The sequence below is a fragment of the Crocodylus siamensis genome, chromosome 14, assembly GCF_052110815.1.
Source record: "Crocodylus siamensis isolate JL-2025a chromosome 14, ASM5211081v1, whole genome shotgun sequence".
NCBI classification, from domain to species: Eukaryota; Metazoa; Chordata; order Crocodylia; family Crocodylidae; genus Crocodylus; species Crocodylus siamensis.
This window is the reverse complement of record NC_143408.1, coordinates 7,241,808-7,256,779: the sequence shown is the minus strand read 5'-3', so window position 1 is coordinate 7,256,779 and position 14,972 is coordinate 7,241,808. Positions and strand designations below refer to the sequence as shown.

Sequence of the window (14,972 nt, the reverse complement as noted above, 5' to 3'; positions counted from 1 at the left end):
TCAACTTGCTTTAGGTGCTGACTAGCCAGGGCCTCAGGAGCCCACTCTGCAGCTGTCCTCTGTTGTGTCGTACAGCAAAATTATCTGCAACAGCTCTCAAAAGAAAGGCACTCATCTGCATGGTCCCTAACAGCAGATCCTTTGAGCAAAACATCAGATTGTCTCTCAGAGGTCAATGGAGAGGGAGTACTCAAGAGCACTTATATGTAAAGTTCTCGTTGCTTGGATATGAGCTCTTTGTCACAAGGTAAAACCTCTTTCATCTCCCTGATCTTCTTTGCCTCTTCCCTCCCTGAATCTACATGCACTGTCTGGTGCCCTGCCACATGTTACTAGAAGAATTGTGGCTATGTCATCTATGTGAAAAGGGAATTTTTTTCCTTTTTCATCAACAGTAACCAAGAGCTTCCGGCCATCAGGATGTCAAGCACATGCAAGCCCTTTTTGCTTTTCCTATCGGTGTTTTTAAATAGTGCTGACACTGAATGGGATTCACTGAGCTGGGCAGAGGGAAGGGTGGTGTACACCCGGGAGCAGCCAAAATGGCATTCACCTCATCACCCCAGGGTGGCTGCCGGGCAGGGGGGCATGTTAAGGGACCAAAAACTCAAGGATGGTGGCGTGTTGCCTCCTACTGCCAAAGGTTTCCCCTCCTAGGCTCAGACAAGAGACTCAGGGCCCTGCAGACACATAACCAAAGGTGCACAGGAGTGAGTGGGGCCCTCAGGCTCAGCCTCTCTGTCCATAAGCAGGATCTCCGCTGCTTTGCTTCACTTCTAGTGCGACCACACCGGTGAGGAAGGGGACGCCTGGCTAGCGAGGCAGAGGCGTGTTTAGCACAAAACAACAACTCCCTTCAGGCAGAAGCAAGCCTGGGGCTGCAGGTGATGAAGCAGGGAGGGCTGGGGGGGGCCCTGCCACGGCCTGGCAATAGTGACTCTAATGCACGGATGGGCAAAAAGCGGCCCACAGGCCGGATGCAGCCCGTCAGGCCTTTTAGAATTTTTTTAATTAAAAAAAAAATTAGAAAATTAACATTTATCTGCTCCTGGCTGCCTGTCACGCGGCCCTTGATGGCTCGCCAAAACTCAGTAAGCCCGAAATAATTGCCCGCCCTCCTCTAATGGCAGAAGCGGTCCTGACGCCAGGCCAGGCGCTGCCCGTGCACCCCTGTCTCCCTCCCAAATCTGACCCTCGTTCTCCGCCGTAGCCGGGCAGCAGGGTCACATGACCGACATGGGGCCACTGACGCCCCGCCGCGGGGGCCGCCGGGAGCTGTAGTCCCCCCGCCCCGCGAGCCGCCGCCGAGCCCGCGCCGCAGGACCGCATCTCCCGGCGTGCCCCGCGGTTGTTGCTAAGGGCTCCAGGGAGCTGCGAGCTCGGCGGGTCGTTGCAGGCAGGTGGGAGCCGGGGGCGGGGGCGGTAGCTGTAGCGGCGGCAGGTGGGTGGGGGGGGGGGGTTTCGCGCTCGTGGCGCAGCGGGGCCGGGGCGCCGGGCCCGGGGCTGACGGCTCCTCCTGTCCCTCAGGCCGCGCCGCTGCCGCTGCCATGTCCTAGCGCCTGGGACCCGCCCGCTCCAGCCGGTGAGTAACGCGCCCCCGCCGGCTCCAGCGGCCTCGGGAGAGGGGCTGGGGCGCCGCCTGAGAGCCCCCGCGGGTCCCTGACATCCAGAGCTGCTCCCCCTCTCCCGTGTGCGCCGTCTCTCGAGGCTGAAACCAAACCGATCCGGTTTCTCCGCGCCCCCCAGGAGGCCACCCCGTGATGAGGGGTGGGAGGCCTGGGAAGCGGGTCCGCAAAGGGCACTGAGAAGCCCATATAGCTTTGAAACGTGCGGGGCCTCCACGGCTCCTCGCCTGGCTGTGCAGGGCTCGCGGCCGCGTCTCGGGGGCTGCCTGGCTTCCACGTCCCCACTGAAGAGCCAAACTTACGGCAGCCCCCGTGCCGCTGCCTGTGCCTGGGCTTTGCGGCCCGGGCCTCGCTTGGAGTTGGCTTTTCCTGAAAAAATTAATAAATACGGAGGCTAAGGAAGGGTCACGTCTTTTTTTAAGAGACTGGTGGAGGGTAGCGATGGGTCACTTCCTCCATTTACGCAGGAGCTTTGCCGTTGAAAATCTGTTTGAAGGCGTTACAGTCAAATAATTCAACGTTCGTCGGCAGTCTCCGACCTAGCAGTTAGGGTATTTCTCAGGAGGGGAAGACTTGCATGTCAGGGCCTCTTCCTGGGTTTTACCCAGGGAGGCAGAGGGGGGCAATCCTTCAATTCAAAGACAGTCTGTACTGCTTGTTGATGGGTCTCGAGATGACTTGCATCAAACCGTTGTTGCTTGAATCCAGGCAGTGGCCCCAAGTTGAATGTGGCATCTGAATGCAGAATCCGGGCAGTGGCCCTGCTCTGTAGCCTGCAACATTTGTCTCTCCTTGCTCTCTTCCTGCCCAATAAATGTTGAATTCTTGTATTCAAATGCACCCGCTTTAAAAGGAGGGAGTGAATGTAGCTTTGTGCCCCAAAATGAGGTACAGGCTGGAAATGGATACGTGGGTTTGAATCCCCTCTACCTTCGTCAGGAATTCAACCTGCGCCTCCCACGTTCCGGCTGAGTGCTCTAGTTACTAGGTTATTGTATAAAATGAGGGGGCGGAAGCACCAGCACTGTCACTCGCTCTAACCTCATCTTTGAACAAAACCAATGACTGCTGCTGGTTTGTGGGATCCCTGATCCTGTAGGTGTGTGAGAGGTCTGATCAAAGTCTCCTGGATTACGCTCACCCTCGGGGCAAATCGGTGCAGGAATTCTTACTCGGAGAAAGTCAGTCTTGAGCATGAGTGATGTGGAGCTGTTGAGCCCAGATAAGCCTTAGCGAATTCCAGCTTTGCACAGACGCAGGACTAGGGAACTGAACTAGCTAAAACCTGGCGGGTTAGATGGAGGTTTTGAGACTTGTGTTCTTGGACTTGGGTGCCTGAATGAGTCCAGCCCTAAATGACTTGCTTATGGTTACATAGGAGGTTGGTGGCAGAGCAGGGTGGTGAATTGATGTTCTCAGACTAGTCCCCTAACTGCTGAACCACCCTTTCTCCAACTGAGATGGAGGCAAAAATTGGGTAAAGGGGACAGGCAATGAGCAGTAAATCAGGCTTTTCAAATTAGTTCTCTTTTGACAATCTCAAACATCTTTTGTTTACAAGAAGACGTTAAAGCTGACTTGTGCTTTTAATATAATTTCTGTTGCCTGCTAGTTCCTGGAAAATGAGTACAGTGCTGACAGTCCTTAGGCTTTTTAAACAGGGAAGACATTATCTATTAAAGTGACACAAGACCACTTTTATATTTTTAAAATGGAGGCAGCTTTTATTGAAGCACAGCTTGTGTTTGTGAGTCATGTGAATTGGACTGTAACCTTTGGTGTTATTCATTGATTGCTTCTGAGTAGAGCGGAAAAGGAAAGCGCATTTCCGCATCAGGATTTCCTTCCTGGATGATTTTTGTCCTGCCCTCTTCCAAAGATGGATTTCATATGAAAAAAGTCACAGTTGCCAAGTGTGCTGGAAGGATGCAGTTTTGATCTGTTTATTTTCAACCCAATTGAAAATGTTTCCATGTGACTCTGGAAAAAAAACCCAACTTATTTTGGTGTTTCTAGTGCCTTTTAATCTGGTGCTTTTGTCTGAATAGTCAGTAAGTCTCTCGGTGTAGATACTATTGCTTATCAGTATTTGCAGTCCAACCGTTTTCATAGTTCACTTGTGGCTAGGGTTTTATTAAATAAAAGCATAGTATATCCATGCTTAAATACATTCAGGTCAAAGTTGAGCAGTGTCATCACCTTCAGGAGCAGGATTTCTGTTTAACTTAAATCTAAGGTGTATTCTCCCCAGGGCCCGTAGTATAGAGGGTGCAGAAGTCCCTGCCAAAATAAATGACAGGTTGGGAGTGCATAATGACAATGGGTCAATAGTCATTCAGAGCACGGGAGAAAAGCGCTTCAAGGTCCCAGCCAACAAAATAAGTACATGTCCACAAAGGGCTTGAGCTTGCTTCTGTTGCGATCCCTGGCAAAACTCCCACTGCCTTTAGTAGGAGCATGATTGGTGCCTTAAACTAGCAGAACCAGAAGAGTCTAAAGAATTATATCTTGGGACTTGATCCTGCCACACTTAATTTGTTCATCTGCTATGTCTTTGCTGCCAAAAGGCACACTGCTTTTACACTGATATAGCCATCCTGTCATTAAAAACTCATCATTTTGGCAGTGAAACCAGAGTCGTCCCAGTTACTTCACCAAGATTTTTGATAGAAGCAGTGATTGCAAGCCTGGGTAGCCCCATGCATTCATTCACTTACTGGTTAACTGCCGTAAACAGCTGTGTTTCTAGAGTATAAAATCACAAGAGGGCTGTCTTATGAGTTGAGAGGGTAAATGAGGGTAAAGAGTTGAGAGGAAGAGCATGTGAGATGGATCGTCTTGTTCCAGCCCTCTCTCCCCACTATTTTTAACTAATTAAACGTAGGGTTTTTTTGGCAGAACCATTCTCTTAATGGAGAAATAGAGGCGCAGGAGGAAGATAGAGACGAGATCCCCAGCACCCAGTAAAGCCAGCGATAGAATCCAGGAATTCTTTATCCCAGCCTTCTACTGTAACCATTAAATGGTTCTTCTCCCTTTACAACTGTAAGAATTGATATTGGAATTGAAGCATCGTATGTGGATTTCTCTAGTCTGAAGTTGCCCCATTTGTTCATTAATAATGATGTAAGAGACAACTTTTCTTTTATACCAGCATTTAAAAGTAACTTGTTTTAATTGCCATCGGATTTACTCAAAGAACCTTGTTTTAATTGAAGCACTTGCTCTTTGCAGCAATCTTAGTCTCCATCAGCAGCATCCTCAAGGGAAAGGGCAAAAGTTTTATTTGAACTTGAATTGTCTTAACGTTTAATTTCCTGCTCCTGCATTTAAAATGAAAAAAACGCAAAACAAAAGTATTGCCTTTTATATCAGAATGGTATTTCAGAACCCCTTCTGGGTGGGGTTGATGTCTGTCATTTGTGTGTACTTTTACGGCTCCTCTTTGCACAAGGAGTGTTCCCTGCCCTGAATTGTATATAATCTACATAAGTTTTATATGCATTAATCATGTGCAGAGAGACATAGCTAGCCATGTTAGTACAGCAAAAGCTGTGTTAACCGGTACTTTATTAGCTGGAAAACTCTTATTAACCAGCAGCTGATGGACATGGCAAAAATGAAACCAGAAGTACCACTTCCGTATTTTGCCACCGTAAGTAGAGCTTTTGTTGTATATGGTCAAGGAGAAGACAGGGTAGATTTGTACCTTTTCTAGGCTAACCGAAGTGTGTGTATGTGTGTGTACTAATTGTGCATGTGTGTGTATATAATATATGTAGTAGATTATATTCTGATTTCTCTCTCCTTCTTATACTTTGCTTTCTGCGTGTCCTTTCACAGCATCTGATGAAGTAAACTTCAGCCCACGGAAGCTTGTGAGAGAGATATATATATCATCAGATGCTGTGAAAGGACATGCAGAAAACAAAGTAAAAGGAGAAGAGAGAAATTGGAATATAAATATAATCTACTTTGGTTAGTCTATAAAATCCAAATCTACCCTGCCTTATACATAATACTGGTACAGCTAAAGCAGTACAAGATCTATTCTGTGTATGCAGTTATGCAGTAGAGCTCTCCCTGCACAGAAAGGGGAGTAAGTTGCACTGGTATAAGTCATTTGTATGCCAGTGAAACCATCTATACCCCAGGCTGTGCCATTCTAGATCAGTTTTAAAAAAATCCCTAATCAAAATCTTTGCAACAGTACAGAGTCTGTGTTGACCAGGAGACTAATAAGGCAGGTGAAAGGTGGAAGAGGAAATAGAGGCTGAGAGAGCGCGCTTTGAGTAGAACTTGGCTTTTGTGGCTTACAAGCTCCTTGCCCCTGCTCTACATAGCATGCAAGGGAGAATTTTCTTTGTGTGCCATGTTAAACTGAACATGTTTTCCCTTAACTCAGTTGCATTGAAATTCTGGTTTAGAATTTGTCCTTAACAATAATTTTAACTGTTGCTTTGTTTTCAACTTGGATTTTACTGAAATCATTGCCATGCATGGTTTCTGCCTATAAATGTACAGGGATTGGTTCCACTGAAGTAAGTGGAGCTGGTGATATGAGGAAAGCTTGCGGGATTGGACACTAGAGGTGCATCGACACGTAGGTCTGGTATTGGATCAGCACCAATATACAGAAAATTGGCTGCCTCAGAAATTGGCCTGATGTGATCGATAAATGGCCTGTGCATGCACGCAGCCGCAGCACAACACACAGATGAAGAGGAGCACAGCCAGCAGCTTAGAGAGCTGCATATGGCAGGTAAGTCTGTGGTGGTGGACAGGGAAGGGAGAAGGAAGGGGCATGGGGGGACAGATCACAGCCCCTGCGATGAGGTAGGAGTGGGGCTGGGGCTGCCAGGGCAGGGCAGGGCATGGGATGGAGCTGCAGCTCATTGTGGGGGGGAGCTCCCACCATTGTGCACACCCTGGGAGGGCATGGGGTGGGGGAGCAGACATGTGCCTCTGGATCTGCACAGGGCAAGCTGGGGCTGGGGCTGCACCAGGCTCTTCCCAGTGGGGGTGGGGGCTGGGCTGGGCTGGGCTGATCTGTGCTCAGGGCAGGCGGAGGCAGTGCTGGGAAAAGGGCTTTGGGGGACTGTGGTGAATTTTGGTGGGGGCTGCAGCCCCACTGCTTCCCAGCACCACTGCCTGCACTGCTGGCACCCCCCTCCCAGCACCGCTGCCTGCCCTGAGCACAGTTCAGGCTAGCCCCCACTGGGAAGAGCCCAGCACGGCAGCCCACCCTGCGCAGATCTGGGGGCATGTGCCACCCCTGTGCCCTCCCGGGGTATGCACAGCATTGGAAGCCTCCCCATGCCCTCCCCAGACGAGCCACAGCTCCGTCCCCTACCCCAGCCCCACTCCCTCCCTCATTGCTGGGGCATTGATCTGCCCCACCATGCTTCTTCCCTCCCTCCTCCCCTTCCACCACAACAGACTTACCAGCTGCACAGCTCTCCATGCTGTATAGGAAATTGGATCGGTATCGGCCAATATGCCTCCTTAAAAATCAGCTATTGGAATCAGGCCCAAAACTGTGTTGGTGCACCCCGAGGAGCTGCAATGATTTCTGGTGGGGTTGGGAAAGAATCAGTTTACTTCGGAGAGCTCTGTGTATTTTTGCATGATTCCACAGTAACTTTCAATGAAGGTTATGCGGATTTCCCCAGCCGTTCTGTGCTCCATGCTGGAAGCTGACCAAACTCTTGCCTGAAGGAGTTTTATCAGAGATGGTGAAACTAACAGTGCTATTGGGGGGGGGCGTTATGGGAAAACGTCTTTCCCAGCCATCTAATGATGGGGAAAGAGGTTGGATAAACTCTTTGTTTGCCATTTGCGGAAAGCGCTGTGGGAGTCAGAGAGCAGTTGGATCATCCTGGTGCCTAAATGAGGCAGTATGTCTGGTGAGCTAGTACCGGTTTCTTTTCCTCTGTGTGTGTTTTGCTTTGTCCTCTGAGCCCAAACCAGACCCATCTGTCTCGGCCTGCTGTCTTGCTTCAGCTCAAATGTGCATGCGTGTGCTGGCAGCAGTTTTCCTGTGCAGCCTAAGACCATGCCAGGTACAACCAAGAAAGTTTGTTTGTTCAGTGCTGAACAGTAAAATCTTTAACGTTGATGACACCGAGGTTGTAATTATGCCTCCAAAGATAACATTGCATTAATACAAACAAGGGGTTTCCTGTTTCCCTCAAAGATGCTGTTTCGGCCTGGTGTGGAGATGGGCAGTTTGCAGTGAGCAAGCTGCTCTGGCAATCTTAAGAGTAGAAGCATTCATAAACAAACATAGACTTTATAAAATTATGGAAAGAAACCTTTGAAACTTAGTGCTGTGAATATGAATTACAAAGATACGTAGTTGATCTGCCTTTTTTTCCCCTCTCCACTCTAATAGGTCCACTCCTGTCTGATCAAAGCTTCTCCAGGGACCATTTCCAGCAAAAATGGCAGGTAAAGAACTGCACCAACCAGAGATGCTGAAACGGAGGGTTGTAAATGGATGTCTTATCAGTGTGTAAAAGGCAAGATTTTTGATGGGTGATGCCTTTCATTGCAGCAACTGCGAGTTTAGGACTTGGGCATTATCAATAAGTAGCAACCAGTAGGGTGGATTAAGCTTGAAACACCTCCTCTCTCCTTGGACACTGCATCCCTTAGCCCTTTGGCTGCTACTCTTTCCTTTTTTTTCCTTTTCTTCTTACTTTCCTTCTTTTCTCCTCCTCCCCCCACTTTTTTATTGTGCATCTACCTCAAGATCATTGAGGTCACTATACTGGCTATGCAAGGCTAAATGTGACTTCTTCAAAGTTTGCAAAAAAGGAAGCTGGCCTGGAAAGACTGCCCTGAAAGAGCCCCTTGCTGCAGAGGTTACACATCTCTTCCACAGCTTTTCCAGCTGCATAATAAATGCTTAAAGTTATGGCTTAATTTTGCTCCCAGGGAGATCCATAGCAAAACTCCCACTGACTTCATTGGAAGCAGGAGCATGTCCTGAATTTATTTAGTCTCTAGGAATGGACAGTATCGTTTTGGATTTTGGGGTTTGGTTGATTGGTTTTGTTTAAGCCGATGTGACCCAGGCATGAGTACTGTAGCAAACCCTAGGGTATGCTGTCAGATCTGAGAGAAAAATATAGTCTAAGATTTCTTTTCCTTCCCCGAAAGAAACCCCAAATATTTTACAGTTTGATATACACAGGCTTCTTAAAATATAGCCATGTTTGGAGTGAGGAAGTGGCAGCTCTCTGACACTCAGCATTGAGACTGTGCAAAGTGCCTGGTATTCGCTTTGGATTCAGCTGATTTGGGGGACAGCGATTTGACTCGGTGATTCGAATCAGTGTCCTGAATCGATTTGGCTGCGGCTCCTGGCTCTTTGGAAGAAAAAAAAAAAGCCTGCGCTCAGTGGCCTCGGCCAATCCCTGCTGCCTCCCACTGCCCCACGCAAGGTGGGGGACTCTGCTACAAGCCCCCTGACCCCTGCCTGTTCTCCCAGCACCCCCATGGCTGCCCTGCCCACCCCAGCTCCTGGCACTTTAAAAAAAAAAACAAAAACCTGGACTCATCAGCTGCTGCCTGGCTGTTGGGGGGAGGGGCAGTGCATGGGGGCTCTTTCAGAAGCCCCCAGAAACCCCAAGCCCACTGCAGCAGCCGGTGAGTCCAGGGTTTTTGGTTTACTTTTTTTAAAGGGCCAGGAGCTGGGCCAGGTAGCAGCCATAGGGAGGGCTGGGAGAGCGGGTGGGCATTGGGGAGCTCATGGCAGAGGCCCCCATGCAGCATGGGGCAGTGGGAATTACCCCCCCCCCCCCCCCAAGTACTACCTGGTGACTAGGGGCTTTTTTTTTAAGCAACCAGGAGCTGGGGCCAGGCAGGCCAGCCACTGGGGGGGGGAGCGGGGGGGGGGGGGAGCTGGCAGGGGTTCCCCCATGGTCCCCTCCCCTTCCTCCAGCCCCCCTACTTACCAGCTCAGAGTACCCCTGCTGCAGTGGGCAGGGACTGCCCAAATCAAAGCTCTTGGAATTTTTCCAAATCGATTCGGAGAGCTTTGAACAGATTCGGACCTTTTAATTGGTCCCCTGAGTCGATTCAGATTTGGAGATTCAGCCACTGAATCGGGCTGACATTGTAATTTTCTAAGCAGTACAAAATGCAAAGAGTAAACTGCATTGTGCTAAATGTATCTACCTTGGAAAGGTGGAGTGCTCAGCTGAACTTGTCCTTCTGGAGAGGCTACAGACCAAATTTGCTAAAGCTTACAGCACCATATTTGAGTGGTAAGATTCTCACGGCCCCCTTCCCTGTTTGTAGGGGATGGAGAGGAGCATCTGCATTGGTTTAAGGTATCTAACTACATTTGGAGTGAAGGGCAGGCAGACCAGGGGATAATAAGGGGCTGGCACCATCCAAAAGGAGGATGTGGACAAAGACTATTCTTTTTACTGTAGAAGGCTACTCTTATTGGTAGGGCTCTTCTGGAGAGAGCTGTGCATTGGACTTTAGAGCTGTACCCCCCATTCTTCCCACTGCCAGAGCCAGGACTTTGCACTCCATTTTAGTGTGTGGTGCTCAGTAGATGCTTATAATGAACCCAAGCAAGGGATAAGCAGTCTACTTTTTAAGTCAATGAAAATTCAGTCATGGAAGAGCATCAACCTGGAACATGGGGCCTAGGGTGCTTGTTATGGCTGGTAACGGGATAGGATGGTGCAATCTGGAACAGCACAATATGCAGCAGGATGCATCTGTGGCTGAGTGGGGTCAGGGTGCTTGTGGCCTCTGGCCGCTTGCACGTCCCACAGCGCTGGTTTCCTGGAAAACGGAGTTTGTGAGATTCCAATGAACTGTTAGGCAAAAAATAAGGGAAAAGCCTGTTGCAATAACCCTTCCCCTTCTAATGCATCTAATGCTCCTCTACTTTTATCCTCTATGAAGGAGAAAGGAAGCAGTGGGAGTCTCACCACTCAAATGGTGCTGTAAGCTTTAGCAAATTTGGTCTGTAGCCTCCCCAGAAGGACAAGTTTAGTCGAGCACTCCATCTTTCCAAGGTGGATATATTTAGCACAATGCAGTTTACTTTGTGCAGTTTGTACTACTCAGAAAATTATATCATTTTGCTATAGGACTTTGGTAGTAATATAGTGGCCAGAATTTCCCCTTTCCTTTGTTGTAGAAGTATGCTGAATGCCAGAGAGTTGCCACTTCCTCACCCCAGACATAGCTATATTTTAAGGAGCCTGTGTATACCAGATTGTAAAATATCTGGGGTTTCTTTCAGGGAAAGAAAGAAAATCGAAGACTGTATTCTTCTTTCAGATCTGACTGCAGGTTTAGAGAGCTCCCAGCCAGCAGTAAAAAGCAGTTTTGTGGAAACTGCTTTCTTAATGATCTTCTCACAGTGATAATGGCCAGAGATTGGGAACTTGTTTGCACTGACAGTTCGTGTTCAGACATTTCCTATTGTCTTCTGTGCCATTTGGAGGTTTTCCCAGGACATTTTTTCATCACTCTTCCTCCAGTTGTTTTTAATTCTGTTTACTGGTGCTGAAGAAGACTTGGGACAGTTAGTCACAGTGCCGTGGAATCAAACTTTAATCAGCACTCAGAGGCAAAAACAACTATTGCAAAACAAGTAGAAACACACAAGCTGGCATATTATATATAATAAAATGCATAGCTTGTCAGCAACTAATGGCAGTTTGGATAAACCCAGTTCTGACACGTTAGTCTCCCAAAGGTCTCTCTCATTGCCTTGAGATCATCTTGATTGTGGACACCAAGGCCTAGGTATCCACACTTAATATTCTGTATACCATTTTGGCTACCATGATGTACAGTTTTGAGTAACCACAGTCTGTGGCCATGCATCAGCCTGCCACCTGCTATTTTTCCCATAAGCTTTTTGTCTTTCCGATCAGTTTTGCCACCCATGGAAACTTTCAGGAACCTAATCCCAGTAGTTGATGAGGAAAACCTGTACAAATACCCTTCCTCAGGCTGAGGAAGCATCTGCAGTTGGTCTGTGGTCTTCCTGGATGCAATGAATAGTAAAGAACCTATACCCGTATACTGACTCTATCAGTGAATACTAGGAAAGCACATGGAGTGTCATGTGATTATTTTGTAATCCAAGAGAATAATTCTGAGTTCAGTAAGATATGTTTTGTTTTGTAGAAAAAGTGAATAACTTTCCACCGCTCCCGAAATTTATTCCTCTGAAACCTTGCTTCTACCAGAACTTCGCTGATGAAATCCCCATAGACCATCGGACTCTGGTGAAGAGAATCTACCATTTATGGATCTGTAAGTTAAATGATGAAAACACACTTGAGAAATTATGTATATTAGACTCAGCAACTCCTATAAAAATACAGATTTCAATAATTCATGACATACCTTAGACTTTCAGCAGTGTTCATTTATCAGAAATGCAGCACTTTTTCTAGAATGCCGTAGCGTGGCGTGTGGTTGGATTCTAAAAGTAACCACAGAACTTCGTTAAAAAAAATCTTAGTTCTCTAGAAGGCTGTATATAGAATTAAAATCATGAAAGTTGTGAATACAGCAAATATAGCACCTGTTATTCACCAAGTCCCAGAACAGAGGAAGTAGGGGGCACTCATTAAAATTATCGTGAGACAAGTTTAAAACAAAGAGGAGGAGATACGTTTTACACTGCAAGTATTTAACGTGTGGAATTCACTGCCACGAGGCTATAGAGGCAAATGGTGTCAGTGGTAGATTAAGATTTAACGGTGCCCTGGGCAAACAGGGCATCTGCAGTGAGCCAGGAGGCATGAGCACCACTGAGGTGAAGGCAGCCCTGATCATGGCTCCGGCCCAACCTGGCCTCTCTGCCCAGCGGGTGTTGCACAGCTGGGGCTGCCATCCCCCAGTGCCATGGGACGGGACAGGGTTGGCTGTGGGGGGAGCCATGGGCCCAACCCACCCCTGGCTACCTGCTTGCGCCTCTCCTGGCCGCAGCAGGCAGGGGCTATTCTGTCCTGTTCTGTCCCAGTAGCGCTGGTGCCAATGGCCAGCAGAGAGTGGGAACAGGGCCACCCATGGGGCCTCCTGGCAGCAGACAGCTCTGGAAAGCTGCCGCCACCTGCACAGAGCTACATGCTTGGCCCTGGAGGGGAGGGGAGGAGGTGCATGTTACCTGCCCTGGATGCCCACAGCCAGGATGCCTGCCTGGGCTGTGCTGCCGCAGGGGGCCCCTGCCCCCGAGTGTGCACCCGTGCGTTCATCTGTCCCCGGATGGTATATAACTAGTTCAGTCATTAGTCATGCTTTGTTCATATATTCTACCCCCTAAAGTGTCTACTGCTTGTCAGAGGCAAGGGACTGGATTAGGTGGACCTTTGGTCTGATTCAGGATGGCATTTCTTAAGCCCTAATAGGAAGGGAATTACATTATGGTCCTTGGATCTTAAGCATATGTCCTGTGATCAGTCGCACTTGGGGGATACTCTTAATTCCAATAGGACTCTGTGCGGATGTCAGGTTCTTATCACATGAGCCTATCTGCAGGCTCAAGGCTTAAAACAGCATATGGATTTTTGTTGGTTTGTTCTTGTTCTTTCATTCAAACTATCGGTAGTCTTTCTACCTGTGGGGTCTTGTCTCTTCTTTTTTTTTTTTTCCTTTTTTCTTTCAGATCTCAAATAGCATTAAGTAAAACCCTCGCTGTAGTGTTGCTAACCCCCATCCAACCCAAGAGGAGTCTTCTGCTTTTCAGCAGATTCCCTACATTTTCAGTTCTCCTTAGCATACAGAGCTCCCCTCAATCTGCTTAGGTGGGCAGTGCTTCTGTTATAGTCACAACTGACCAGATGTGATTAGAAGCCCTTAGCTGTACTGTTGGGTTCCACTGAGCTTTTATTCTCCCATGGAATTATTTTGTCCCCAGATGGAAAGCAGGAGTGGGAACAGTTGTGCAGAGAGGGGAAGGGGAAATTGGATGAAAGACCTAAAGGGATGAACCGGTAGAAACCAAGAGGGCAGAGCAGAGGAAATACTCTGGAAAAGGGGGAAATCCGTTCTCCCAAACCGGTCTTCCCAAAATGCTTGCCATCCCACCTGCCCTCCTTTCACTATGGGATATATAATATACATTTGATGGGATGGCTTTTGTTCCAAATGTATGGGATGTGTGTGTGCAAGAACTGTGTGCTTATAAATAATAGTCTAATCTATCACTCCGTTGTTCTTTTGTTATTTAGAGAGACTGAAATGAGCTCTGTAATTTTCATCCCTGAAGAAACTGCTCGCCTTCTCCAAACTAACTAGTTAAATGTTGTATGCTCTAAAGCAGCCTTTGTATGCGACTCCCTCCTCCCCTCCCCAACAAAGCCCCTCATTCAAGTTGATGGAAAGATGGAAATATTCCAGCCATTTAAACAACTGGGCTCATGTCTGCGCAGACCTGAGCTTTCCGCTATGAATTTTCAGATTTCCATCTGCTGCACATTTGTTTGGGTTTATCTGGCTTTTTGGGGGGGTGGAAGAAGAGAAGTAAAAGAATCATTTGCACAAAGGAGAGAGAAGAAAAAATTAAGCTAATATTTAAAATGGGAACCTGTATAAAAAGATGGCTGAAGGCTCATTATTTTAACTGGGTCTGAACATTTAATAACAAAAGATGGATGGAGATTTGGGAAAACCTATACCAGAACTCCTACTACTGAAGAACAAGCTCCTATAGAAGTCATGTAATGAACCTCTTTTGTTCTGCTTTACAACTTTAAAGGCATTGTTAGTTCAATGCATTTTTATTGGCTTGTTTTAATATTCCACATGAGTTCTCAAACTAAATATTCCAAAATCTCAAGATAACAGTTTTAAACCCATTCTACCTGATAAATTTACATGATTCTTTTTTCCTTTTCTAAATCTTAAGGCCTCTATGAACCAGAGCACTTAAAGCGAAGTTGTTCTTAACCTTTTAGCTGTTAACAAATGTTTTGGGAGCAATATCTGTGCAATTGAGAGAGAGAGTTTGTTAAAATAAAGAGGACCCAACCATTAAATGTATAAGCAGTTGGAATAAAACACATCTCAAAAAGGCCCAACTGTTTATCTTCCTAGTGCGGTGTGTCAGCGTGTAACTTCTTAATTGCTTAACATCCCTAAGTGGCTGGAGGAGCAGGCAGGTAGGTAGGTGGAAGAAGGCAGGTTTCTGCGTACGTTTGGTCAAACTTTTGAGGCCATGTTTCTGTTGAGATGTAACATTAACCTCTTTTTCAGTGCTGCTGCTCTATTCTAAAGTCTCAGGGAATGAGCTCCGCATACAGAAGCTGCAGAGTGTAGAGTCTCTTAGTGTGTATGCATTATCCTCGGCAGTAATCT

The 14,972-nt window shown here is 47.5% G+C and overlaps 1 protein-coding gene across 5 annotated transcripts in view; it reads left to right on the top strand.

Annotated features, from left to right (window-relative positions):
- Window positions 1–1,330: 1,330 nt before the first annotated feature.
- Window positions 1,331–14,972, top strand: part of SCAMP4 (secretory carrier membrane protein 4) — a 28,832-nt gene continuing 15,190 nt past the window's right edge. The window contains exons 1-4 of one of the 5 annotated variants that reach the window (XM_090027279.1): window positions 1,339–1,396; window positions 1,528–1,582; window positions 8,020–8,075; window positions 11,796–11,924. In XM_090027279.1, coding sequence (XP_089883405.1) covers window positions 8,069–8,075; window positions 11,796–11,924 — 136 coding nt within the window. In that variant the 5' untranslated portion in view covers window positions 1,339–1,396; window positions 1,528–1,582; window positions 8,020–8,068. Of the gene's footprint in view, window positions 1,401–1,443; window positions 1,583–8,019; window positions 8,076–11,795; window positions 11,925–14,972 lie in introns of those variants that run through there. The other 4 variants (XM_090027278.1, XM_090027280.1, XM_090027281.1 and 1 more) reach the window with 4 other exon arrangements.